We start from the raw sequence: 25,402 nt of genomic DNA, 5'->3' as shown, positions 1-25,402 counted from the left end.
ACTTGAATTAACTACTATATTTTAACACTGAGATTATACTTATGGTCACAGTATATAAAAGATACTTAACTGTGTATATGAATCAACATTTAGAATAACAAAACATAGGAAACTTTCCTACAGAGAGGGATATCGTGCCCTACTGTTATAATCATGAGCACAGTATGTGTGTCTCATTGCATCAACAAAATTTAACATACTATAAAACCCCACGGAGCAGAAATAATAAGCTTGAGAGAGAATGTAAATGATGAACATTAAATACTTTCAATTTTATAAAGAGGATATTGAAGTGCAACACAATCACATATACAAAGAGCAGAAAGATGTACAGATAAAAGCATTATATAGTCATCTGAATACTATTTTTGCTGTTATTTTTATCACTTTATTAACAACATGATGACTGAAAAGCAATTTAACAATCCAGGTTGCAGAAGATCTTACCAGCTCAAATTGTACATCGCTTATAAAAAACTTGCATGAAGAATGTTTAAATTAGACTGTGTATGATAGGAAAGGAAGTCAGAATAAGTTAATATATCCAATTCTATATCCAATATATATCCAATATATCCGTCCCAGGTCCTGCACCTGGGATAGGGCAACCTTGGCTATACATACAGACTGGGCAACGAGACGCTAGAGAGCAGCCCCGCAGAGAGGGATCTGGGGGTTGTGGTTAACAGCAAGCTGAATCTGAGCCAGCAGTGTGCCCTGGCAGCCAGGAGGGCCAACTGTAACCTGGGATGCATCAAGTACGGCATTGCTAGTCGGTCGAGGGAAGTGATTGTCTCGCTCTACTCTGCGCTGGTGTGGCCTCACCTCGAGTACTGTGTGCAGTTCTGGGCACCACAATACAAGAAGGACATTATACTGATGGAGAGCGTCCAGAGGAGGGCGACAAAGATGGTGAAGGGCCTAGAGGGGAAGACATATGAGGAGCGGCTGAGGTCACTGGGCCTGTTCAGCCTGGAGAAGAGGAGGCTGAGGGGGGACCTCATCGCAGTCTACAACTTCCTCACGAGAGGGAGTGGAGAAGCAGGTGACCTATTCTCCGTTATCACCAGTGATAGAACCCACGGGAATGGTGTTAAGCTGAGGCGGGGGAAGTTTAGGCTGGACATCAGGAAGAGGTTCTTCACCAAGAGGGTGGTCGCACACTGGAACAGGCTCCCCAGTGAAGTAGTCACTGCACGAAGCCTGTCTGAATTTAAGAAGCGATTGGACTGTGCACTTAGGCATATGGTCTGAATTTTTGGGTAGACCTGTGCAGTGCCAGGAGTTGGACTTGATGATCCATATGGGTCCCTTCCAACTCGGGATATTCTATGATTTTGTGATTCTATGATTCTTTTGTAGCTACATAAAATGACGTTCTGAGCCTACCTCTGCATTTTGAGTCCCAATGCTAGGTTCAATATCATATCTGTCGAACATGCACTGTTTCATGACAGAAATTTACTAAAGGTGGTGTTTAGAATGGAGCAGTTTCTATGATCAAGGAAAAAATGAATGTGAGCACTTGTGTGTGTGTGTGTTTTAGAGCATTCTCAATGTAGATGGTCACAGCCTACTTCCATATATTTGATTTGCCTTGCTGCAGTGGGTTGCAACTGTACTAGCAAGTATGTACCAATCCATCTGCTCACTCACTTTCCCACAGTGGGATGGGGGAGAGAATTGGAAGTCTCTTCACTTGAGACAAAGCCAGTTTAATAAGCAAAGCTGCATGCACAAGCAAGACAGAATAAGAAAGCCTTACATGGTTTCAAATCAGCAGGGAGACCTCCAGCTACTTCCTGGAAAGCAGGACCCCTGCCTGTGCAATGGTCACCTGGAAATGCAAATACCATAACCATGAATGTCCCTGCTTCTCCCTCCTTTCCCTGAGCTTCTATTACTGAGCATGACATCATGCAGACAACAGTAAGTTGGGGGTAAGTGTTGATCTGCTGGAGGATGGGAAGGCCCTGCAGAGGGACCTGGACAGGTTGGATTGATGGGCAGAGGCCAATAAGATGAGGTTCAAAATGATTTAAGTGTCAGGTCCAGCACTTTGGCCACAACAACTGTATGCAACGCTACAGGTTTGGGGCAGAGTGGCTCAAAAGCTGTGCAGAGGAAAGGGATCTGGGGGTGCTGATTGATGCTCACCTGAACATGAGCTGGCAGTGTGCCCAGGTGACCAAGAAGGCCAACAGCATCCTGGCTTGTATCAGGAATAGTGTAGCCAGCAGCACCAGGGAGGGGATCATCCCCTTGTATTCTGCTCTGGTGAGGCCACACCTCGAGTACTGTGTTCAGTTTTGGGCCTCTCAGTACAAGAAGGACATCGAGGCCCTGGAATGTGTCCAGAGAAGGGCTACGAAGCTGGTGAAGTGCCTGGAGCACAAGTCCTGTGAGGAGTGGCTGAGGGAACTGGGGTAGTTTAGTCTGGAGAAGTGAAGTTTATCCAAAAGGAATGCAGTTCATGTTCTTCAATAATTCAAGGCAAGAATCAAAGCAGATACCAGAGCACAGCTTCTAGAGGCATTTAATACGTTGCCAGCAGTTGTCACAGCAGAGCACAAATGGACCACGAATCTCGGCTGAAGTGATGATGTGCTTAGTGATGATGAGGAGGAGGATGCTCAGGGGAGACCTCATTGCTCTCTACAACTACCTGAAAGGAAGCTGTGGTGAGCTGGGGTTTGGCCTTTTCTCACAGATAACTAGTGATAGGACTAGAGGGAATGGCCTCAAGTTGTGCCAGGGGAGGTTTAGGTTGGAAATTAGGAGAAATTTCTTCTCAGAAAGAGTAGTCAGGCATTGGAACGGGTTGCCCAGGGAAGTGGTGGAGTCACTGTCCCTGGGGGTGTTTAAGGAGAGGCTGGACCTGGTGCTTAGGGACATGGTTTAGTGGGTGACATTGGTGGCAGGGGGATGGTTGGACCAGATGATCTTGGAGGTCTCTTCCAACCTTATTCTATGATTCTGTGATTCTATAAGATATGGAATATACCTTTTGTCAATTCAGGTCAGCTGTCCCAGCTTTGTCTCCTCCCATTTTCATGTGCATCTCAAGCCTCCTTGCTGGGGCTGGGGCAGAATAATGGGGAGCAGAGTTGGAAAAAAGAGAAAACCTTAATGCTGTGCAGCAGCAGCCAAAACACTGGTATGTTATCAACACTGATATACCCACAAATCCGAAACACAAGAACATTCAGGTTGCTATGAAAAATGTAACTGCATTCCAGACAGTCTCTGTACACCAGAGTCTGGATCACAAAGTTTGGACCTTCCTAGAAATCCTCCACATCACATTCTACGGGAAATATGGTACTTGTTATGTGTTTGGAATTCCTGGAGTCCACATCCACTCACAGATCATCTTGGTAGACTGGATTTCTGAGAAATATAGAGATTTTCCATAAGATGACTTATTCAGGAAAAATATATGTAAAGCCAAAACATTCAAGTGAGGTAAGGGTACTGCCACATATCACAATCAGTGAAAGACATGGCTCTACTAATCTGTACACCGATCAACAGAAATGGTTGGCAGATGGAGTATACTTGCTCAAGTTAAAATGCACATCCTTTTTAAGTATAAGTGATTCTTTTTCTTCTCCTCTAAAAATGATGATTCAAATTCTATAGGCCATAGAATATATACCTGTGTATAAAAATATGCGTATATATATAATATTGAGTACACACATTTAGTGTATTATTCATGTTGTATGTTGTTTGTGGGAAAGAATGGGTAAAGTAGCTTTCTAGAGAATTAACACTGAAAAAAATCTGTTTTTTTTTTTTTTATATCAATTTTTGTACATTGCTGTAAATCAGAATAATGTTTTACTTTTTTCAAAGTAATTCTATCTGTTCATTTTTTGTATGTCTTCAGTTAAGGCATATTTTCTTTATCTAAATTTTGTTTAGATACTATAATGCAATTTTCAAATACTTCAGATAATAGGGGAAATAATGCAGAATTTATTATTTCATTTCATTTATTTTATTTTTGTCTGGCTTTATCCTTGTAGTACTAGAAACCAACATCATGGATCTTGAGCTATTTCCAAGAAGAGGAGTATTTTAACATAGCTGTGTGATCAGGAGAAGTTGCAGGTTTTAAGATCCTTGAAAATTCATCATTAATCATCAGTTCTAATTTTTTTTGTTTCAGTGCAGCATATAATTTATTTTAAAAGACATTGAAAATTTTAATTCTACAGCATATTATAAGCTTACTTTCTAAATAACAACCATTCTTAAGTTTCTTTTATACATGTCTTTATGTACAGAAGTACATATTAAACGTCAGTATCAAAAGCAGGAGTCTTGTATTATCTCATGGAAGTTTGGATATTTCTTCAGAGGTAATTTTCAATTTCTTGGTGATTACATTTTGCAACAGCAGATTTTATGCTGTGCTTGTCTGAAGACAGTGTTAATTTTGCTAAAGACAGGGATAAAAAGCTTGATTTTTCATCTTTTATTCTGATAATTCTGTGTTTTGGCCCAAAGTTGAACTTTGGCCACAAAAATATATGTCTTTGCTGGTATATTAGAGTTCCTGACTGATATGATTCCTGAAATTGAGTTTCTGTAGCTTTATTGATCAGAAATTAGTCCAATTTTTGCAACACTTCCAGTAGACGTAGATGTCTCATACGACTTCATAAACACCAGCTCCCCTTTTCTTGGGCAGTACAGAGAAATGTATTTAAATATTTTATGTGGTGTTACAATTTCTCCACTAAATTGAAGAATAGCCTTAAGCATATGCCTAAACATATTGTCATCTTTGCAGTAGCTTTCATCACTTTCTTACACATTAAGATGAACATAAATGGGTCTTTTGGGGATGCACTCCAAAGTCCTCCATGTTTCATCTCTGAACCTGTGTAGTGTAGGAAACACATGAAAACCATGCATATAAAGTAACAAAAAATGATGGACACGATTAATATATTTTAATCTTGAAGTGAGAAGGAAAACAGATAACACATTACAAATCTAGTTTGAACTGAAATGAAAAAAATATTTTCTCTGCAACAATTTGTTCGGGTGCTTAGCTACTTGGTTTCATCCATCTATTTCCTGTAAACCCATTTGTGTGTTAAATGCAGTATATTGGATCAAGGATAATCTCTCATAATATTCATGGTCTGCAAGGGTTCATTCATAAAGTACATTGTGGTGAAGAACTCAGATGAAATACTCTATTTTTGGTTCTGATATGATCTGATTCTACAGGAAATATGCCTTAGAGCTTAGAGGAGGCTTAAGTGTATAAATGGATCCCTATTACTTTTTTGTTTGTTGAGAAAAAGGAACAAAACTGTTTCTTATGAGGCTGCTTTAAGTTTTATCCAGAACAAAGTACTGCTGCCACCAAGTTTGGTTTACAAAAAAAAAAAAAAAAGGAAGATTTTACACATCAATGTTTCAGATATTTACTAATTTCACTGGGAAATTTCCAGTCCTCTCTAATCTTCAATCCTCTTTCTACATTTCTTTCTTAATTCCTTCACCTTCCTTTTGACTATGAAGAACAATATGTCCACACAGCATAACTATCAGTAAAACAGCAAATATTCTTTCCAGACTCACATTCAAAGAAAACAAAAAAGAGAAGGAGATGATAAAAAGCTAATGAATTTAATTTTCTTTCCTCTGTCAAGGAGGTGATGTAATGCTCTCTTATTGATGGGTTATATGAGATAATTTTTCTGTATACAGACACCTGCATATCTAGAACCTCACAAGACACCTGGTCCAGAAAGAACAGTTCCTTCTTTAATTTGTTCAAAAATCTACATATTTTTGAAGAAGTTCTCTTCTATGTTTTTCTGAATTGCCAAACAACACAATATGATTAAGATTTTTCTCTTTCTTTTCATATACCCCTCATTTTCTCCTGTTATTCTCATTCCTACATGCTTTTTCACCCAAAATGTTCTCCTTTCCTACTTTCCCTATATCCTTAATAAAAAAAAAAAAAATCTGTGCACTATCCCATTATTTCAGACACTTTTATTCAATACTTTTATTTCTCTATTTTAATCAAATTTTCTTGTCCCTTGCTTATTTGCTTCCCTGACTGTCAGCTGTAAAACCAAGCCCAGGTTCAGCTGTAAACCAAGTTCAGTTGAACAAAAATCACATCCTCTTCTATTAAAAAAACAACTACTTTATTACATAATCAAACCTTTCTTGTGAAACTTTAAAAACTTGCTGAGGCAACAGATAGTTGTTGCTGACTACTGAAAGGACAAATCTTGTCCTCTGTTGTGTTAAGTATGTGAAAGTAGTTATTGATAATCAAAGTTCACCCTAGTGAATGTTCAAATGAAAAGAAACTGGTCCACAGATACTTTTGAAAAATACCCTGCAAATAAAAACACTAATGTATTTGCTACTAGCACCTTGGAGAGAATTTGTTTAACACCAGAAGTTTAATGACTACCTTGTTCTAAGAAAGTATTGTGGACTGATGCTTTGAAACTGGCTTCATAATCGGTCAGGACACATTTGAAGAGGATTTTATTTACAAGGTTTAACCATCAGTCTTGGCTTAAATCTGTAATCTCTGGTGGGTTGGTCATTTCTCCAGCAAAGAATTTCAGCACCAGCTGTTCAACGTTTGCCAAAGCTCTGTAAATTGATTGATCTCTCACAGTTCACACCCTCAGGACATAGTTGGTCTATTGGTTCCTATATGTGACAATAAACGGATAAATCATGTCTTGGTTTCACACATTTTGGCATCCCAGCATGCACTGGAAGAAGAACAAGTGAAAGAATCTGGTTATTTATTAAAAAATAAATAAACAAAAAAAAATCCTGCAGATATTGACAATATCACTAACATTTTCAAAAAAAAAAAAATGAGCAGCTTTGAATTCCTAATTCCTGAAGTGTAGAAAAAATATAATGTATTTTCTTACTATTTAACTTATCTTTGCCATATGAAATAAAAATTTATGTAGGATTCTTCCATTCTTGGTAGCACAAATGTTTTACGGAGCTAAAAGTGTTTTACATCCCTAAACCTTTCATTAAAAATCATCAGCAAAGTTAATAAGACGACTGTATTTCCCCATAGTTAGAAACTGTTTGTTAACTTCTTCAACGTCAGAGAATTTTACCAGATGGCTTGGTTAGAGACAACAGATTTCAGGTTTCAGATATATTGGGAAGAGTATTACTCAGAATGTTCTTGCAGTCCATCTTCCTCAAATAGAATTTATAGTTTCTGAAAAAGTTCTTTTTCTTTCTAAAATCATTTTCTGAGTGTTTTTTTTTTAATAAAGGTTTATATTAAAAATTTCAGTAGTATTTTTCAATCTATCTGAAATAAAAAGTCACATAATATATTTCTGTGTTTCCAAAACAAACAATCAAACAACAAAAAAGAATAAAAGAACAAAACCTTTCAGAGAAAGAATTCTATGTAGCACCAAAAGGGGGAAAAAAGAAAAAAAAAAAAAAAAACCTTCTTGAGGAAAGTGTAGAAGATGTAAACTTTAGAACGGGTAATGATACATTGCCATATGGTCAAAGTTAGCTAGGAATGAGATAAAAATCAGCTAGACCAGATTAAAAAGAGGAAGCATTCCTTTCAGTGATCTGAAAATGCTAGGGCATGGAAAAGGCTTTACTTGATACCATTAAAAGAATCTTGTTTTCCTTCAGTCTCTCAAAGGAGAGAAAGCATAACAAAAGATTTAACAGTTTTCTAAATTGTGAATGTTAATGAAATAAAGATAACACAGCTGTTGCCATCAGATTAATGTCACATTAGTTCCAATTATGTGGAAATATCTAAACAAAGAACTGAAGATGATAGCCAATAGATTCAGCAGATTCCTGTTTATCAACTAGCTAATACATATATTTTTGACTCAGATTGTTCAGATACAAGGAAAAAAGAAAGATAAAATGTAAGAACACTTCTAAGTCACCATTACACGTTTAGACTCAATCCATTGCTACTGAAATAGATAGCCAAATGTAGTGACAGGAAAATATTGTCTAAGAAAAGGAAACTAGCTCTCTCCTCTTTCCAGAGGACTGCAACATCTAATAGTGAAGCTCTAGACAAACATTTTTGAAAGGCAAGCTAGAGAACAGATGCTTAAAGGTCCTTTCAGCTTCCTGTTCCCTTGAAAAGCTTTTGCCATCCTCATACATTGCAATTGAATGTCAGAGATCTCTGAAGGGAAACATTTTTTTTAATACTTAAACCAAAGTTTCACAGTTCCCTTTCTGCAGAAGGCTGAATCCTTGAATCAGCATATCTTGCCTTAATCTATTATGCTTATTTTCAGGTGGAAGAGAAAAAGAACATGAATAGGGGAAAGGAATGACCTAAATTAAGGCAGAATGTTTTTAAAGTTGACTAGCTACATAGAAAATTTTGTCTGGAAGGATTTTAAGTGGGAAAAAAGAAGACTTACAGTCAGGTGTGCTTAGGTAGAACATATTTTCAATCCAGATGAGTGATTTAGAAAGATTAAAGAGAGACCTGAAATAGATGATAGTACTTTTAAAACATGCTTCTTATTCAAAGATTGCTTTCATAAGAGGAGTATTATCAACCACAATTTTTATTTCAGTTACAATATCTTTTCAACATGGATATGAGCACAAAGATCAGTGTTTACTGGTAGGAGAGGAAATGATTACAACTAAAGCTGATGTGTTGGGTTGAAATGACTGATTTGCAAGCTAATGCAAAAGACAACTGAATAAAAGTCTGTTATACTAGGAATAATTTTTTTATTTTTTTATTTTGTTTACCCTAAAGGTAAGTAAATGGCTGAGTTTCAAGGTCAAGGTGTTCTGTTTAAAAATTAATATATAAATGCATTCAGAAATCAGTTCTATATATGAATGGAAGCTTACCTTTTAAATTGTGCTTGCACAAATTCAATTGCAAGATTATTATACTTTATTTGTGCTAGTGTAACCAGCTGTTCCAACACTTAATACTGTTTCAAAAGCCAAGTCTGACACTTTGCTGCTTCAGCATCTCTAAACCGTGTTCTCTGAAGGAGTTTCCTTAAGTGCCTTCTCATAAAACTTAATTACAATTTAAAAGGAAGGCAAGGGCCTCTCTACCTACCGTCTAAACTGTTGACTTAAAAATAATTATCATGGTGTGGCTAATATTAAGTATTCCAAAATAGGAAATCACCAGGATTTCACTTTTCTAAGCATCACTGCATTCTCTCAGAGACAACAACGTGCAAATACTTTGATCAGCACTCTAGCAAAACATTTTTTTCCGAATACTGTTACCCCAATAGTCATTGCAATGAGGAAAAGAAAGATGATGCAAGAAGCAATTTTTGATCCAAATTCTTGGCTCCTCTCGTGTCCTTGTGATAGACAACAGTGATTCTTTCTGTGAAAGGGAGATTCTTCATCTTTACAGAAGCTATTCATCTGGTGATAGGTAGGGAAAAATACTACAGATGTGTTTAAGACTGCAGAATTGCACCTGTAAGTGAAAGAAAAAGAGTGTTAGGAGCTAGGGAACAGACAGAAAACACAGCCAAAACTAGTGGATATGAAAAAAAGAACAGCTGTACCAAGGAGAAACAAATAGATGCAGAGCTAGAGAAGAAGATAGACATAATTCTGTAAAAGGATTTGGGATAAATTTGGGTGGCAGAGAGCATACCTACTGTTTATTGCAAATAACTAGTTCTCACTTTATTTGAATCATCCCTGAAAATTATTACCCATCCTTTATTTTAAGAAATATTGCTTATTTATATTGCTTGTCAAATGAAAAAAGAAGACAAAAATCAAACAAACTCTCACAGAGGAGCATTAAACAACACTGTTGTCAATTAAATCTAATTTTCAGTATAGAACTAAGCATGAAGAAAACCATACTTCGGGCCAGAAAAAAAAAAAAAAGTGGCAAAGAGATACTTCTTTTTTTTTTTGAGGAGTCTAAAAGTGCAAATACAGCATGAATTTAAGATATTTTACATGTTACCATAATCTTGGTTTTTATTTGTAACTAAGGTAAGTTAATAGCATGCAAAAAGGAAAGATCAATGCTAATTGATGATTAAGCGAGGAACAGGCACAGGCATCAGTACTTTTGGAGAAAATGTTCAGTGAGTGCAGTGAATATAGAAACATTACCCAAGTATTCAGGAAAGCAATAAAGAAAGCCAAAGCTCAGTAGGACTTGGAAATGAGGAAGAGAGATGAAAGGCCAAAAGAAGGCTTCTACAGATACAGATGAAGCAAAGATAAACCTGAGGAAAACGAGATTCTGATGCAAAAAGAGGTGGGAGAACTAGCAACAAGGGACCCAGAAAAGGGTGGGGTATTCCATTTTCTTTGCTTTTGTCCTTAGCAACAATGGTTGTTTCTCAGACCACACAGGATTATGCTGATTAGAGGCAGTCGCTGAAGGACTGTAGTACTGTACATTATACCTATTTTCATAAAGAATAAGAAAATAACTCTAAATTAGCCTTTGTAAAACTAAGTTCTTAATACTTTGATACTAAGAAATTTGAAAATACAGATGCAAAATACTTGCAACAGAACCATTAAAAAGTGTATCACATTTCTTCTGGTCATTCACAATGCCAATGTTTTCCAGCACTGATCGATAACTGTACTGATTGAGTTTTGTTATGATAAACATGAGAGAAACACCAGAACTATCTTACCTGTTCTTTCAGCTGAAAACCAAGAAACTATTTTAAATGGAATCTTCTTCTTCTGTGGTTTCACACCATTGAAATATCTAAATATTTAGGATCATCAGTTTATATGCAACAAGTAAAAGAAGAAAGGCGTGTATGTGGATTTTATGTTACTATGCTAGTGTTCTTTCTTTCACAAGTATCTTTGCTTCTGCTGTGAAAAAAAAAAATGGTTGACTTGACTCATGAGAAAACATCATAAGCTTCTTGTCCTCACTTTGCATTCTGCCTGTAGAAAGATGATACATACAAAATCATACAGGACTTCCATAGACTCTGTCATTTAAACCTTCTCTAAAATTTGTATCAGGCTATGTGATTCAGTGTCATGTTTTCAGCTGGGATGGTGTTAATTTTCTTCTTAGCATCAGGTATGGTGCTGTGTTTTGGACTTAGAACGGGAATAATGCTGATAACACACCAATGTTTTAGTTGTTGCAGAGCAGTGCTTACATGGAGACAAGGACTTAGCTTCTCATACTGCACAAGGAGCTGGAAGGGTGTCCCCAGCCAGGACAGCTGACGCAAACTGGCCAAAGAGATATTCCTAACTGTATGACATCATGCTGAACAATAAAACTGGGGTGTGGGGGGGTGGGGGGTACATAGCTCAGGGACTGGCTGGGCATCAGTCAGTTAGTAGTGAACAATTACATCGTGCATCACTTGCTTTGTTTATTGTTTTTGTTGTTGCTGTCATCCATCTGTCCCTCACTCCTTCCCCCCCTCCTCCCCCCCTTCTTACTAAAAAAAAAAAAGTCCTTTTCTCAACCTACAAGTTCTTACATTTTCTTTTCAAGTTTCTCCTCCAAACTACCTTGGGGATGTGAACGAACAGTTGTCTGATGTTTAGCTGCCTGTTGGGTTAAGCCAAAAAATCAAGTACATTTTTGTTTTGAACCAGCACATTATAAAAATGATCTCTTTTAAGCAATACAAATTATTCTGGAGCTTATATTTGGCTACACAAAATCCTGTCAATATAAACTTCTTATAATACTGAAACACTGATTTTTTTTTCAAGTATGTCATTAATACAAATTAAAAATAAAAAATATATATATATTTTTTTGAAATATTTGGTGTTCTGAAACTATAGTAAATGCTTGAAATGCATCTATTTTCCAGCTGCTGTACTTGCTTTTGGTATTTATATTTGAAATATTTCTCACAGGTAAATCTTGAACCTGTTACCAGTGGAACCTAAAGTTTTAACCTTGGACATCTACTGCAAATATGTTCTACAGTTACTTGTTCTCATAGTATATTGGGTATTTTGTAATAAATATATTAAACTTACTAGCATTCATTCTTTAAATTTGATTGGTTCAGTTGTTTTTACACACAAGCTATAATATACAGAGATGCTTAGAAAGTTCATGAATTTACTTTTTTCTTTTGTACTCATTTCTATGTGCATTATTATTTGTAGTAGGGCCCAGTCTTGCAAAAGGTAATGTAAGTTATTACCTTTACATACAGGTTACAGTTATATTCATTAGGACTTTCATAATCTTAAAGTTCATATGCAGACATATATCTTACTGCATTACAGAATCACAGAATCATCCAGGTTGGAAGAGATCTCCAAGATCACCTAGTCCAACCTCTGACCTAATACTAACAAGTCCTTCACTAAACCATATCACTAAGCTCAACATCTAAACATCTCTTAAAGACCTCCAGGGATGGTGACTCAACCACTTCCCTAGGCAGCCCATGCCAATGCCTAACAACCCTTTCAGTAAAGAAGTTCTTCTTAATATCCAACCTAAACCTCCCCTTTAGGGCAACTTTAGGCGCAAATTTAGCCCATTCCCCCTCATTCTATCACCAGGCACGTGGGAGAATAGGCCAATCCCCACCTTGCTACAGTATTTTAAATTCTAATAAGTGTGTTTTTTTGCAAACATCTGTCAGATTCAGTCCTACTATCTCCAAAGTCAGAATAATCTCCCAGTGGGTTTAATCACTTAATCCATCCTTACAGACAAAAAAGAAAAGAAAAAAAAATCTTTATGTTACCATAAATACATTTTATTTGACGTGGCAATCAGTAAGGAAGAATATATTTACAATGGTCTAAACTGTCCTCCAGCTCAGATATGATTATACTAATTCATGACCAAGGAAAGCTCAAAGTAACCTTTGAATAACATTACTGTTATAAGTTAAAATTTCTAACTTGTTTTGAAGTTTTCCCAAATTTTCATGACAATGATAACATATCTATCATTTATTCATTCACTTGTGTTTTAGCTTAATTTATCTGTCTTGAAAGGTATCTGAAATACTATAAAACAGTAATTATTTTATACCATTTAAACTATAAAAGTTGGCAATATTCTAAATATTTTCTCAGGACTTGGAGTAATCTCCAATGAAAATGAGTATCTAGGCCTCCTAAACAGGCAAGCAAAAAAATCATACAGCAAGTAGATAGAATTGTTTCTTTGCTTCTTACATCTTAAGCAGAAATTGAATTGAAAGCTTCTACCTTAGATGATACAAGATACCCTGGAGGACATAGCAAAGATTGTACTAGGCACTGTAAATACCCAAAATAATTCTTTATGGTATTCTTATTGCCTCCACTAGGAAAAAAAAAATGGAAATAGCAATTGTTTAGAGGTCAGTATATGAGTATACAATTCCAACACCTAACCCACCACTTTACCTTATACATATCAGAAATATTTAAGTTTTACATGTATAGCAAGCAAAACTTTTTTCTTCCAATACTGAGCACAGCTATCTTTCTGCAGTGTTGTATATGATGCTTTATTCTGGAAAACTGTTCAATGTCTTCCATCAGGAGTAAAAGGTTCATTTCCCACTGAAATCACTTTTCAGAATCCAATGTATTGCAATATTTTTTCCCTAATATTCATTAAAACACAACTAGAAGAATACACCTAACCCATCATCTGGAAATTGTTTGGAATATTCTATTACTTACAAATTAGTTTTGGCAATGAATTAAGATAATACCACTGTATTCCACTGAGGAGTATTCAGTGTGAGTTTTAACACAATTTTTAATAACTATTTGCAGTGAAGACTGTCAAGGTCACATAGGTTCTACATACTATAGATGTTTGCTCATCATATTTCATGACACAGGGCATTAATCAAGCTAGGCAGTGTATTCTCAGCCCATTCAATATGGCTTCAAAGTAAATGAAGCTCAGTTGTGTTTTTTTTTGTAAAGGACTCGTGGTCTTAAATGCAAGTGAACAATAGATTTATTTTTTTTTCTAACTAGTTACTGTATGACATTGTTAGGCAACTTACCACTAATTCATCCATCCATTTTCATTATGAATTATGTGAGTTAAGGAATGCAGATATCTCCATTTAGAACTGCAAACTAGGGAAGTTCTAGTAACTTCATAATAACCACTAAAAAGACAAAGAAATATTTTTTAATATTTTACTGAAATGCCCTTGCTTAGTTTAAATCTTTTCAAATGGTTAGGGTCTCATCAAATAAGTGTAAACAAATCTGTTGAAACATATTCGTATGAAAAAAAAATGCAAAAGCAAATAAAAGAAGGAATAAAATTCCTTCAAGTATAAGTTTTATAAAATATTTAGAAAAACAAAACAACATTTACATGTAGCCAGCTCTCTGATGTCACAAGACAAATTACCACAACAGCAAATAGTGACATTTTAATTACAGCAAGTGATCATTGTTTACCTCTGTTTACTCCATGACCCACCAAATATTGCCTATCATACTAGCTAACCAGTAACTAGCATTTAGCAAATATAAATGTGCTGTAATTTCTAACTAAGCTGTATCTGTTGTAATTTGTATTTCTAATGCAAAAATACTACCTCAGTATCTCTCCTCTTTTTATAAATGTAATTTATAACTAACTATGCAGGTAAGCAGTTTTATTAAACAGGAACAGCTATGTTTCTGAACTCAAAACCAAAACAAAATAGATACACTGATATGTGGATATAGCTAAAATATTTAATTCTTTTGTAGACAATGCAAAGTGCTGTTACACACATAACTTAATATTTTACAGAAGAATGTGAGCAACATTATCACCAAAAGGACAACAGTTTTCCACACAGAAGGCATCCAAGTAACAGAAAGCTAGAAAACAAAGAATGGGAGAAATGCAAGGTACTGCAAAAGTATGTTTTGACTAATAAATGAAGATGACTGGCAAAAAAAAATCAAGAAAAACCGTATCAGAAGCTGATAATAAGGTCCTGTTTTTGAGAGGGGAACAAAGAGAATAAAAATATCAAACATGAACAGGAAAGATGGAAACACCAAGAGGTGTATTGCTATTGATGAATTTAGTAAAGTTCAGTTTTACAGTTTAAAACTGTCCTTAACACACCCTCAACTTCTAAGTAGTCCAAGCACAGCAAGCTCTAATATGCCATTTATGCAGCACAGCCCATGTAATTGGCTGGATTTGGATTGGGGATCTAATTCTTTTATTTGGGACTGCCTCTGGCCCCTTATTCACACATGCTCCAGGCCAGCTTTACTCCAAATATAAATAACTCAAAATCCTTGTCCCAATCCACTATCTTTATCAGATTTTCTTAAATTCTGCTGCTAGTGACATTAGTAGTAGAAACACTACCAGGAGAATAGGATAGTTCTATTCCTTGCCCTTTTTCTCATCTCTTTGGGAATGCCAGTGACCCTCATACATGCACTGTTCCTCAGCCCTGAAAATATGCACCGAAATACAACATTCCATATCAACAATAATGTACTTGCTAACTTGGAAAGTCTATGAGCTTAACACAAGACTGATACATTTAGAACACAAAGAACAACATCAATGTAAAGAAAAGAAATTAAAAAGTTCAAAAAACTGTTCAGCTACCTATCCACAAACCACTAAGTTTATGTGGTGAGACCCTAAGAGCAATATTAGTCCTCATTACTGGAGGTTGAAGGAAACTGAATCAGAATTTTTCCTTATCCTTTTTCTTAAAAATAGTCAAAGTAAATTTAAAGAGGTCATGAAGAGTTTGGTACACAGGTCAGACCTTTAGCAAGTCACAGCTCTTTCCCTAAGATGTAACACACAGGATTATTTTCAGTATGCTTCTAAATATCAAGATTTAAAAATAAATAAATAGATAAATAAATTATTCAGTTAAGTAAAGAAAAAATGAAAGTGATCTTGCAGCAGAGCTTTCAACTTTATCCTAACTATCTTGTGAAATATTGCAATTTCCTAGACATGGGTTAAAGTAATGATGGAGATTTTATTTACTTTTCTGCCCATTAGTAGAATATTTCCAAATTCCTCTAAACAAAACAATGCTAAAACACAAGAACTTATATTTCTTATACTACACTGACTGTGTGTATTACTCTTTAAAGACAGTCATGCATCATCCAGAAGATTGTCTCAGTAAGAGATATAATGATTTAACTGATGAATACTTAAGAGAAAATAATCTCACAACTTATTTTATTTCTCTAATGAAAATTTTTGGAAAGGAAAAACAGTGACCAAGCAACACATTTTCTTTTTACCCAATTGGAAAACTTTTTTTTCAAGTCCATTCATAGAAGCAAAGGAAATGAAAAGCAATATAATATATCTAGAGAGGAAGAATTTCTTTCAGATGGGCTTTTATCCAAAAGCCACTTCCTTAAACCAGACCATGGAAGAAAAAAAAAAAGGGGGGGGGGGGGTATAGGGGGGAGGGATTAGTATCAGTTCTATCTCTTGGTAATTAAATTATTTTCATTTGCGTGTGTTGAGGGGGGAATGCCTTGATTCTAATTCCATTCCTTTAAGCAAAACATATTTGAATGTGTTGCACAAAACATAGTAGTATGAACAGTACATAATGAGAAAAATCAGAAGCAATCCGATATTACAAGCATACCTCATCTCACCTAACAAGTAAAACATGTGGGTCCAAATCATTTGGATGCAGAATAAAATAAAATGAAATAAGAATCCTAGCTGAGAAACCTAACCACTTGTCAAACAACAAAAAAATTTCCTATTATAAGGATGTTTGTCATGAACTAACCTGTTGAAAAGGTGAATCTGCTGTGACTTCTGACCACCTATTTGTCTCTTGACTTCTTAGAGTTGCTTGATGGAGCTGGTTGCAGTAGCTGTTTCACCTCCCATGGGACTGTCTCGTTCGCTTTTTTGCCCAGCCTAACTTCAAAGTATATATTTTACATTCTTCCTGGTGCAATTCTGTCAACATGTGAATCTTAACCACCTGGTACTAGCTTTGGGATGGGCCATTTACTTCCATACTTTTTAAGCTGGCTGGCAGAATATAAAACTAAGTTAACTTTTACAATTTGTACTTCAAATCTGTGTTTATGTGCTTTTTATTGCCTTTATGAGTGCATGAATGTAACATTTTTTTTCCACACTTTTTTTTTCCTCTTTTTAATTTCATGTGAAATTATGTAGAAAAATTCACACAATTCACAAATGCTTTTGAACACTACATAAAAGCATGTTTGTGAATAAAATGATTGGGGAAAAAAAATGCCAAATAGCCAGTTTTAAAATGACTGTAAGGTACAATATTCATACATTCAACATTTTTATGGTTAATACTCATTAGAAAGTCAGCATTAAATAACTGATTTGATCATTCAATCAAACGAGCTCTCATGGACTCCGAGCATTTTTTCTGTATCTGTGTTAAACTTGTGAATCATGGCTATAATAGCAACTTCCACATGAGTTTTCTTTGCTTATTTCTTTGTTGGGAAACTCACTGTAGTACAATGTTGAGCTGCTATTGCTGTCATGGTGCTTCACCACAGTTCAAATCTCCCAGCTTTCACATAGTCCTAAATGTGGAATCCATTCTAAATAGAGCAAGCAAAACTATGAGGTAGGCAGGTATGTTGAACTTATGGATAGTTGGAACCAAAGCAATTCTGTGTTTTAACAATGACAATTACATATAAAATTATATGCACTTAGGCAATTTACTTAAATGGAAAATCTTAACACAACAATTTGTGATCTAGACCATTATGACTGTCATTTTGGTTTCACTTTTAGAAAATTATTTCATAAAATATATTGTGCCAAGAATGTTCTTAAAAAAGACAATTATTTTAAAAATCTGTTTGATATAATGATATTAACATATCGGTATATGTGGATAAAGATGCATATGCAAAAAAAAAATATATTATTAGATACCCTCAGAAATATTGAACAAATAAACAAAATTCAGACATAACTACTATCATTTTACTATCAGAGCTCAAAGAAGTGACTTTTATTGCTATGAAATTAGCTGTGTGAAGGGGAAAAAATCAGCTGTAAAACCAAATGTAATTATTTAGAGAATATCATTCAATGGAAGGTATCAAGAGTTTATAAAGGTCACATATAGAACTCTAAAGTAATTCTCATCAACAATGGGCTTCCATATCACTTCACTGGTTTACAGTTTTTTTTCAGGTTCTATAACAAGGAACTAAAGTTGTATAAGAAAGCTCTGATAAAACTATTTTGGAGATCAGAAATATTTAACTTTGTAAATGTATGTTAATGAAAAAATAATAATCACACATTCTTACAATGTGCTACTGTTTATCATAGCTATAGATTTTGAAATTCAATCAAGTAATCAGAAGACTGATTTTAAATATATATAAATATATGAAAGACTGAAGTAATTAAGATTACAAAGTAAATGTTGATTCCTCTGTTTGTAGAGACAGTTGTAGCATGTTGTAATAAATATAGAATATGCGCAGACACAGCCTTACACAGGCTTATGGCATACCTGTAAATCCTGTGTTTACACCTAGACAAACCACTTATTCTATAAGTGAAATGAAAGGTGCATTAATACAAAGAAAATATGTTTGTTTGTTTTTCCTTAGAAAAAAACTCTTAAGAGATAAAAGTTAAAATAAATAAATAAATAAATAAATAAATAAATAAATGTTGCAGGAACAACTCTCTATTGTAGGAACTGAGCAAACACTTACTGCACTGCCTTTAAATTCAGAGTTCATTATTTCAATATTTTGTGTCCACGTCACAAACAGCTGCAGGTGCCAAGTGGGAAACAACACAGTTCTAAATTTTCCTTTCTGGAAAGCCAGCTAGCTCATTTCAGATCCTAGACCAACATGCAGACAATTTGAAGGATTCAGAGACATTGGCAGAGACATTGGGTACACACATAGGAAGGGCTGTAAACATTCCCTAACTCTTGGATGACTGTCCTGGTTTCAGATAGGATAGAGTTATTTTTCCTCCTAGTAGCTGGTGTGGTGCTATGTTTGGGATTTAGGATGAGAATAATGTTGATATCACACTGATGTTTCAATCATTGCAGAGCAGTGCTTACACTAAGCCAAGGACTTTTCAGCTTTTCATGCTATCCTGCCAGTGAGCAGGCTGGGGGTACATCAGGAACTGGGAGGACAAGGAACAAGGACAGCTGACCCAAACTGGCCAAAGGCATATTCCATACCATCTGACGTCCTGCTGAACAATTAATAAGGGAGGGCTGGCTAGGGTGGGGGGGTGGCTGCACAGGGGTAGGCTGGGCATCGGTCAGTGGGTGGTGAGCAAGTGCATTGTGCATCACTTGTTTATACACATTATTAGTAGTAATACTATTATCATTATTATTATTATTTTCCTTTCTTTTCTGTCCTAATAAACTGTCTTTATCTCAACCCACAGACTTTCATTTCTTTCTAATTCTCTACCCCATCCCAGAGAGGGAGGGGAGAGGGTGAGTGAACGGCTGTGTGGTGCTTAGCTGCCGGCCGGGTTAAATCACAACAGTCCTTTTGGCGCCCAACATGGGGCTCAAAGGGTTGAGATAACGACAGATCTGACCACAGTGTGTTAAAACAAAATTGGTATTAGACCTGCTTAATAGTTGCTAGTCACAATGTTGACTGCTTTGATCTCAGGTCAGCTGTGCCTGTTTTCCAAATTGAGTTATATAGCACATTACTTACTGTATGTGTACTGTATGTTCCAGTCATGCTGTTTATCCTTTCCAGGAGCTGGTTTATTATTATTTTACTGTACTGTATAACACTGGCTTATGATATGACAAAATTGCTGGTCATGAGACTAACCTGGTATATGTACTCAGCACTGCCATCAACTCTATACTTTGGAAACCATATCTCAGAAACTACTAACAATTACACTTATTGCCTTTTTTCTTCAGGGAGCCAATCTATGGAGGGGACAGGGGGAGATATTTTTTCCTACTTGTTCACTCTCCCTTTCTCCTTCTCCCCACTTTTCTCCTCCGGGCTAGTTACGATAGCTCTTCAAGATTTTGAATATCCTTGGGATGTTCAGACCAGCATGTTGTTATTGTTATGTCTCCTGAATGCACTTCAAATTTTGTTTAAGGTTAAACAACTACTCAGGAATGCCATCCAGAGATCTGTCCTGAGGCAGGATAGTTATGAGTGGCAGGGAGTGTGGGAGGATATGGGCAGGCATCTAGAGCAGTGGGCACCTCCAGTGCTTTGGAAATTCACCCCTGAACAGCTGCAAAATCCTAAAAAAAATGGTAGAATGCTTGAAAAAGGGGTGTCATCACTCTGGCAATTCCAAAGAGATACACAAACCACTGCAACGTGCTGGGGTCTGGCCTACGCCTATCAAGCTGCAATTAATGCCACTATAAGCCTAGAGAAAAACCCTGCGGCCACTCCAACTCCTGTAACAGGCCCAATGGCCACTCCAACCCCTGCAGCCACTCCAACCCCTAGGACGGTCCCTGCGGCCATTCCAGCCCCTGTGGCCACTCCAAGCCCTATAGCAGGCCCAGCAGCCACTCCACCCCCAGCTGCCACTCCAACCCCTGTGACGGGCCCTGCAGCTGGGTCAGGGAAAAAAACTGTAGCAGTGCAAGTTGCTCCTGTAACCAATATGAAACAATGGATGAGAAAGTCACATCGTTTAGAACACAGAAGAACTCCTACTCAGACTGGGGAGGAAGACGACGATGAGATAGGCTACTCCACAGTGGGTGGGACATCACCCAAAGGGGAAGATGAAGAGGAAGATATCATAAAAGCATCAATAACTACACGAGGCCTATCCCAGCATGAGCTACAAGATATGCGAAAGGATTTCGGTCGTTGTCCAACTGAGCACCTTGTCACTTGGCTGCTCCAGTGCAGGGACACTGGAGCCAATTGTGTGGAATTAGAGGGCAGGGAAGCCAGGCATCTGGGATCCCTTGCTAGGAATGCAGGCATTAACAAAGCAATTGGAAATGGAGCACAAATCTTCACCCTCTGGAGGCATCTCCTGTCAGGTGTGAAGGAAAGGTATCCCTTCAAGGAAGATCTTGTATGTCAACCAGGCATAATGGACTACCATGGAGAAGGGAATCCAGTACCTGAGGGAATTAGCCGTACGGGAGGTGATTTATGAGGACCTAGACAGTGACCAGCTATTCAAAGATCCAGATGAAGTCAAGTGTACATGACCCATGTGGCAGAAGTTTGTACGGAGTGCTCCATCATCATATGCCAACTAATTGGCAATAATGGCCTGGAAAGACCATGAGGAACCCACAGTGGATGAATTGGCTAAACAACTTTGGCGGTACGAAGAATGTCTCTCTTCTTCCCTAGAGGCCTGCGTCTCGGCTGTGGAAAAACTTTCTGAAGAGTTTCACCAACTAAAAGATAATACTTTAGAGAAACTTTCTGAAGTTTCCAACCAACTTAGAGAGAATTCACTGTATCATGACAGCAATTAAAAAAAAAAAAAAACAGCTGGGGAAGATACATCAGGATATAACAGTCTCTTCTCTGTGTCCACCCAAGAAGGGACACAGTTTAGTGGGTGATTCTTAGAGGTCTTTTCCAACCTCAGTGATTCTGGGGAGGCGGGGGGGGGGGGGGGGGGGGGGGGGGGTTGAAAAAAAAAGGGAAAATGGTACTGGGCTGACTAGGAAGTGTAGCAAACTAGAATCTGATGCTTCTGTGTTATTAGTGGATCAGAGAGCATAAGAAAACAATACACAGTCATACAGATGACACATTGTTAAAGACAAAATGGCTAAATTGAATTCTGTATTTAAAAAATAAATAAAAAGGCTAAATTTAATCCTGTATTAAAATAATAATAATAATAATAAAGTCTAGATTTATCTATTTGTTTATGATTCTGCGAGTTTATGATTCTGTGAGTGGAATATATTGGCAGGAATTCAGATGAAGCAGCCTTTTATAGAGGTTTTAATGCTTTTTCAGTGAATTTGGGATCCTCAGGTTTTGCTCCTAGAGTGTTGGGATTTCTCTAGATCTACTGCAGGCGAAACAAATTAAAACCATAAGAATCAAAAGAAACGAAGAAGCTGTCATCAGGTTTTCATTTTCATCATTTGTCTTTGGCCAGATTCCACAAAGATGTAAGACCATCCAAATCATCATGACCAATGGGAAGGAAAACGTTTAAAACTTCTGTTCCACATGAAATAACAGGAGAGCAAAATATCCTCTCTCCTACCAAAACAAATACTATAATAAACTCAAGAAAAGGAACAAAAAATGAAACAAACAAAAAGTTTTGTTTTCTTACAAATAATTAAATGGGAATCTGAAATCTATATTTAAGTCCTACAATCTGCTGCCTTGACTTGTTTTCCTTTTTATCAGCCGTAAGTCACAAAGCAATACTGCCATCCACACACACAGAGCAGGAATCCAATAACTGGACATATGGTGGTAAGCTCATTTTCTCTCCCTTTTAGAGTACTGTGTCACCCATTAAGGTTGTAGAACTACACTGGAAGATGAAATTCAACACTCAAACACTCAATAAAGATCAAGAAAATATAATTTTATTATTTTTTAAATAATACATTTAAGTCAGGTCCATAAGACTTTTTCCAAGGCATGATTCATAGTTGCTGAATGTTTGTGACTGTTAATGCTTATGATTATCCATGTGTACTTAGCACTACACTTGTTAGTGATATACTTCATTCTGTTTCTATTTGGGTACTTGGGATAATCTCATTCTTCCTATATGACACTTTGATTTCCTTCTCTGCACAGATAACATCTCCTATGAATGTGTTGCCAGCAGACTTTTAGTGCATCTTTATTATTTGTGTAAAGACTGACAAAAACATTCAGTGAAATTATTCACACGTATTTCCAAAGCTATAAAGCTGCATTAACATCCCTTTCCCTTTGTCAATTAAGAAATGTAACATTCCTTCTTCTGCAATAATTTAATCCCCCAAATCAAATTGGTTAGAGGAAATTAGATACTGACTAAAATCTGTACACTGATGCCATTTTGTCCTTCCATGGAAAGACACCACTATCCTTCATATGTGTATGACATAATTTATTCTCTTCCTGTGCTTAGTCAGAAAATAATTCTGGAACTCTGAAACTATTTACCAGCAGTAAAAATTGTTATTATCTAAAACCATTCTGTTAACATTTTTTCTCTTCCCAAAAACATCAGTAAGGTATTTAACTGCAATTGCAAATAATAAAGGTCCCGCTAGTCCTGTTGTAAATCATTATTATCGTTCAGTTGCATGCAATCTTGATTAATGCAGAATCCATTCTATTCACGTAGCTGAGGTACACTTGAAAACTAAATTTTACAAAATTTCTAACTTTATTAAAAAATAAAAACTTTCTCAGCCTGTAATGTCTGTTCTACGAGTCTCTTTATTCAAATGGAAATTGAGATATGATAGACCAGTAATTTCTAGAAGATATAACTAAGATTAAAACTGTTTGCACAGAATCCTATGTCACAAACCATTCAGGCTACCAAAATAAAAACAAAAATAATAATAATTTAAAACAGAAAAACCACATCTTGACTGACTGTTGCAAACTTAAAGGATTATGTGAATGGTTCTAGATCTTCTAATTTTTTTCTACTACATCGTAATGAAAATATGGCATATTTATTTTTCTTCATAGCAAACCTTGTGAGGAAAATTAGTTCTGCATGTCAAAAATCTTTTGGAACTTTCGATCAGAATTACACGTTTCAACACTATAAAAATAATTTTTTTTTTTTGATGCTCTGAAATGACCCAAATAAGGTAGGTTTCAGTAAACTCAACATTAAATGCAATTCTTTCTTCATGGAGTAAGTAGAATCTCATGGAAGTTTTAGGATTGCAGTCTGACCCCTTTTATTTTCACAGTGGTTTCATTTGATCCATGGTTGCTTTATACTTTTACAATAGTACACTAAACATAGGAAAAACCTGAATCTGAGAGCAGGTGTCTACCAGACCAAAGCAAAAGGAGAAGCCCTAACTAAAGCTCTCCTATGGCAACAGTTCAGGAAGTGAACTCATTGCAACATTCTGTAGAAGTGATTAAAAGGAAAATATTATGCATATATTTAATTGAATTGAATTTCTACTAAATTCCTGAGTCCATAACATTTTTTCTTGTTTCCTTTTCCTAAAGAATATACATTGTGCCATGAACAAAAGTCCAGTTTACAGAAGCTTCATTTCTTCCGTTGGACTTTTAAGTTACGTTTCCTCCATAACATTTTTTCATCTTTCTCATAGTTACTCATGTTGTCTTCAACATCTGTATTTATATTCACATTTGAAAAACTGGACAGTTGGAGAAAAAAGGTGCTCCCTTTGTTACTTCCATGATTTGTATCAGACCTTGTTAGCTCAAAAGGCAAATATACCACAAGACAGTAGTTTTATTTTCTGCAAATTAATAAGGGATCAATTAAAATCAAACTCTGCAGGAAGACCTCCAACTTTTTTTTCTTTTTTTTTTTTAAGAAAAAAACTTCTAATTGCTCCCTCTTTCTTTCCTACTGCTTTTATTGATATATTTATTAGGAGCAAATGTATATTTGAACACAAGCATAGAGATTCATGAAATGTCTCTTGAATAGTTTAATGAATACCAAGATTATGTTTGCAATTCCAAATCATACAAGATTAATTAGACTTGCCCTCCTTGTATTTTCTAGATTATTTACTCAGGTTTATAACTATGCCAGAAATAAATGAATAGGTATATTTTTTGGACAATAACTACATTTCCTTTTTTGCCAGAGAAAATGTGAGAGATCAAGGTGAAAAAAAAAAAATTAGTCAGAAGCCATTCTGAGGGGATTCATCTGCAGAGAAAAAAAAAAATATGGCTACGTGGCATTAAATTATTTTAAATTATTATATTTAAAAAAAAAATAATTTCTCATTGATCCAATATGGTATCATAGAACTCAGGAGGTCAGCAGCCATATACATGGGTGCATAGCTAACCACCTCATCAAAACAGTAATGACATATAAATCTCCTTTTGAAAGTTTAATTTCTTTCTGAAAACAAAAACATAGAGTAGTGTGACTCAATTTTTCCCCCATTTGAGTAGTCCTTTGAAATTCAAATCTTTAATGAAAAAAAAAGGGGGGGGGGGGGTAGATGATCCCAAAAAGTAGCATTTGGTAAATGCCATTTTTGCTTAAAGAAACAAATTTATTCTTGTATGTTAGACTTCAGAATATTACACATCTAAAATAACAAGATGAAAATCGTTATATATTATACGAGACTGTCTAGCTTTTCCTTTAATACACTTGTGGACATAATAGGAAGTAATGGGGTTATTCACAGCTGCTATTTTAATTATTTGCCTAAATTAAAGGCTTATT

General features: G+C 35.9%; 1 protein-coding gene across 8 annotated transcripts in view; it reads right to left on the bottom strand.

The window, feature by feature from the left end:
• Positions 1–25,402, bottom strand: part of LOC310898358 (uncharacterized protein) — a 222,535-nt gene that overhangs the window by 59,546 nt on the left and 137,587 nt on the right. The window contains exons 2-4 of one of the 8 annotated variants that reach the window (XR_014583219.1): positions 9,298–9,499; positions 8,454–8,521; positions 5,858–6,773 (exon numbers count right to left, since the gene is read on the bottom strand). The exons of 5 other annotated variants lie outside the window; for them this stretch is intronic. Coding sequence is in view for 1 of the 3 variants with exons in the window: in XM_083833284.1 (XP_083689410.1) it covers positions 8,510–8,521 (12 nt within the window). In the remaining 2 variants the exon portion in view is untranslated. Of the gene's footprint in view, positions 1–5,857; positions 6,774–8,453; positions 8,522–9,297; positions 9,767–25,402 lie in introns of those variants that run through there. 2 more of the 8 variants (XR_014583220.1, XM_083833284.1) reach the window with 2 other exon arrangements.

The sequence above is a fragment of the Anser anser genome (assembly GCF_964211835.1).
Source record: "Anser anser genome assembly, chromosome: 4".
NCBI lineage: Eukaryota > Metazoa > Chordata > Aves > Anseriformes > Anatidae > Anser > Anser anser.
This window is presented reverse-complemented; position numbering and strand designations above follow the sequence as displayed.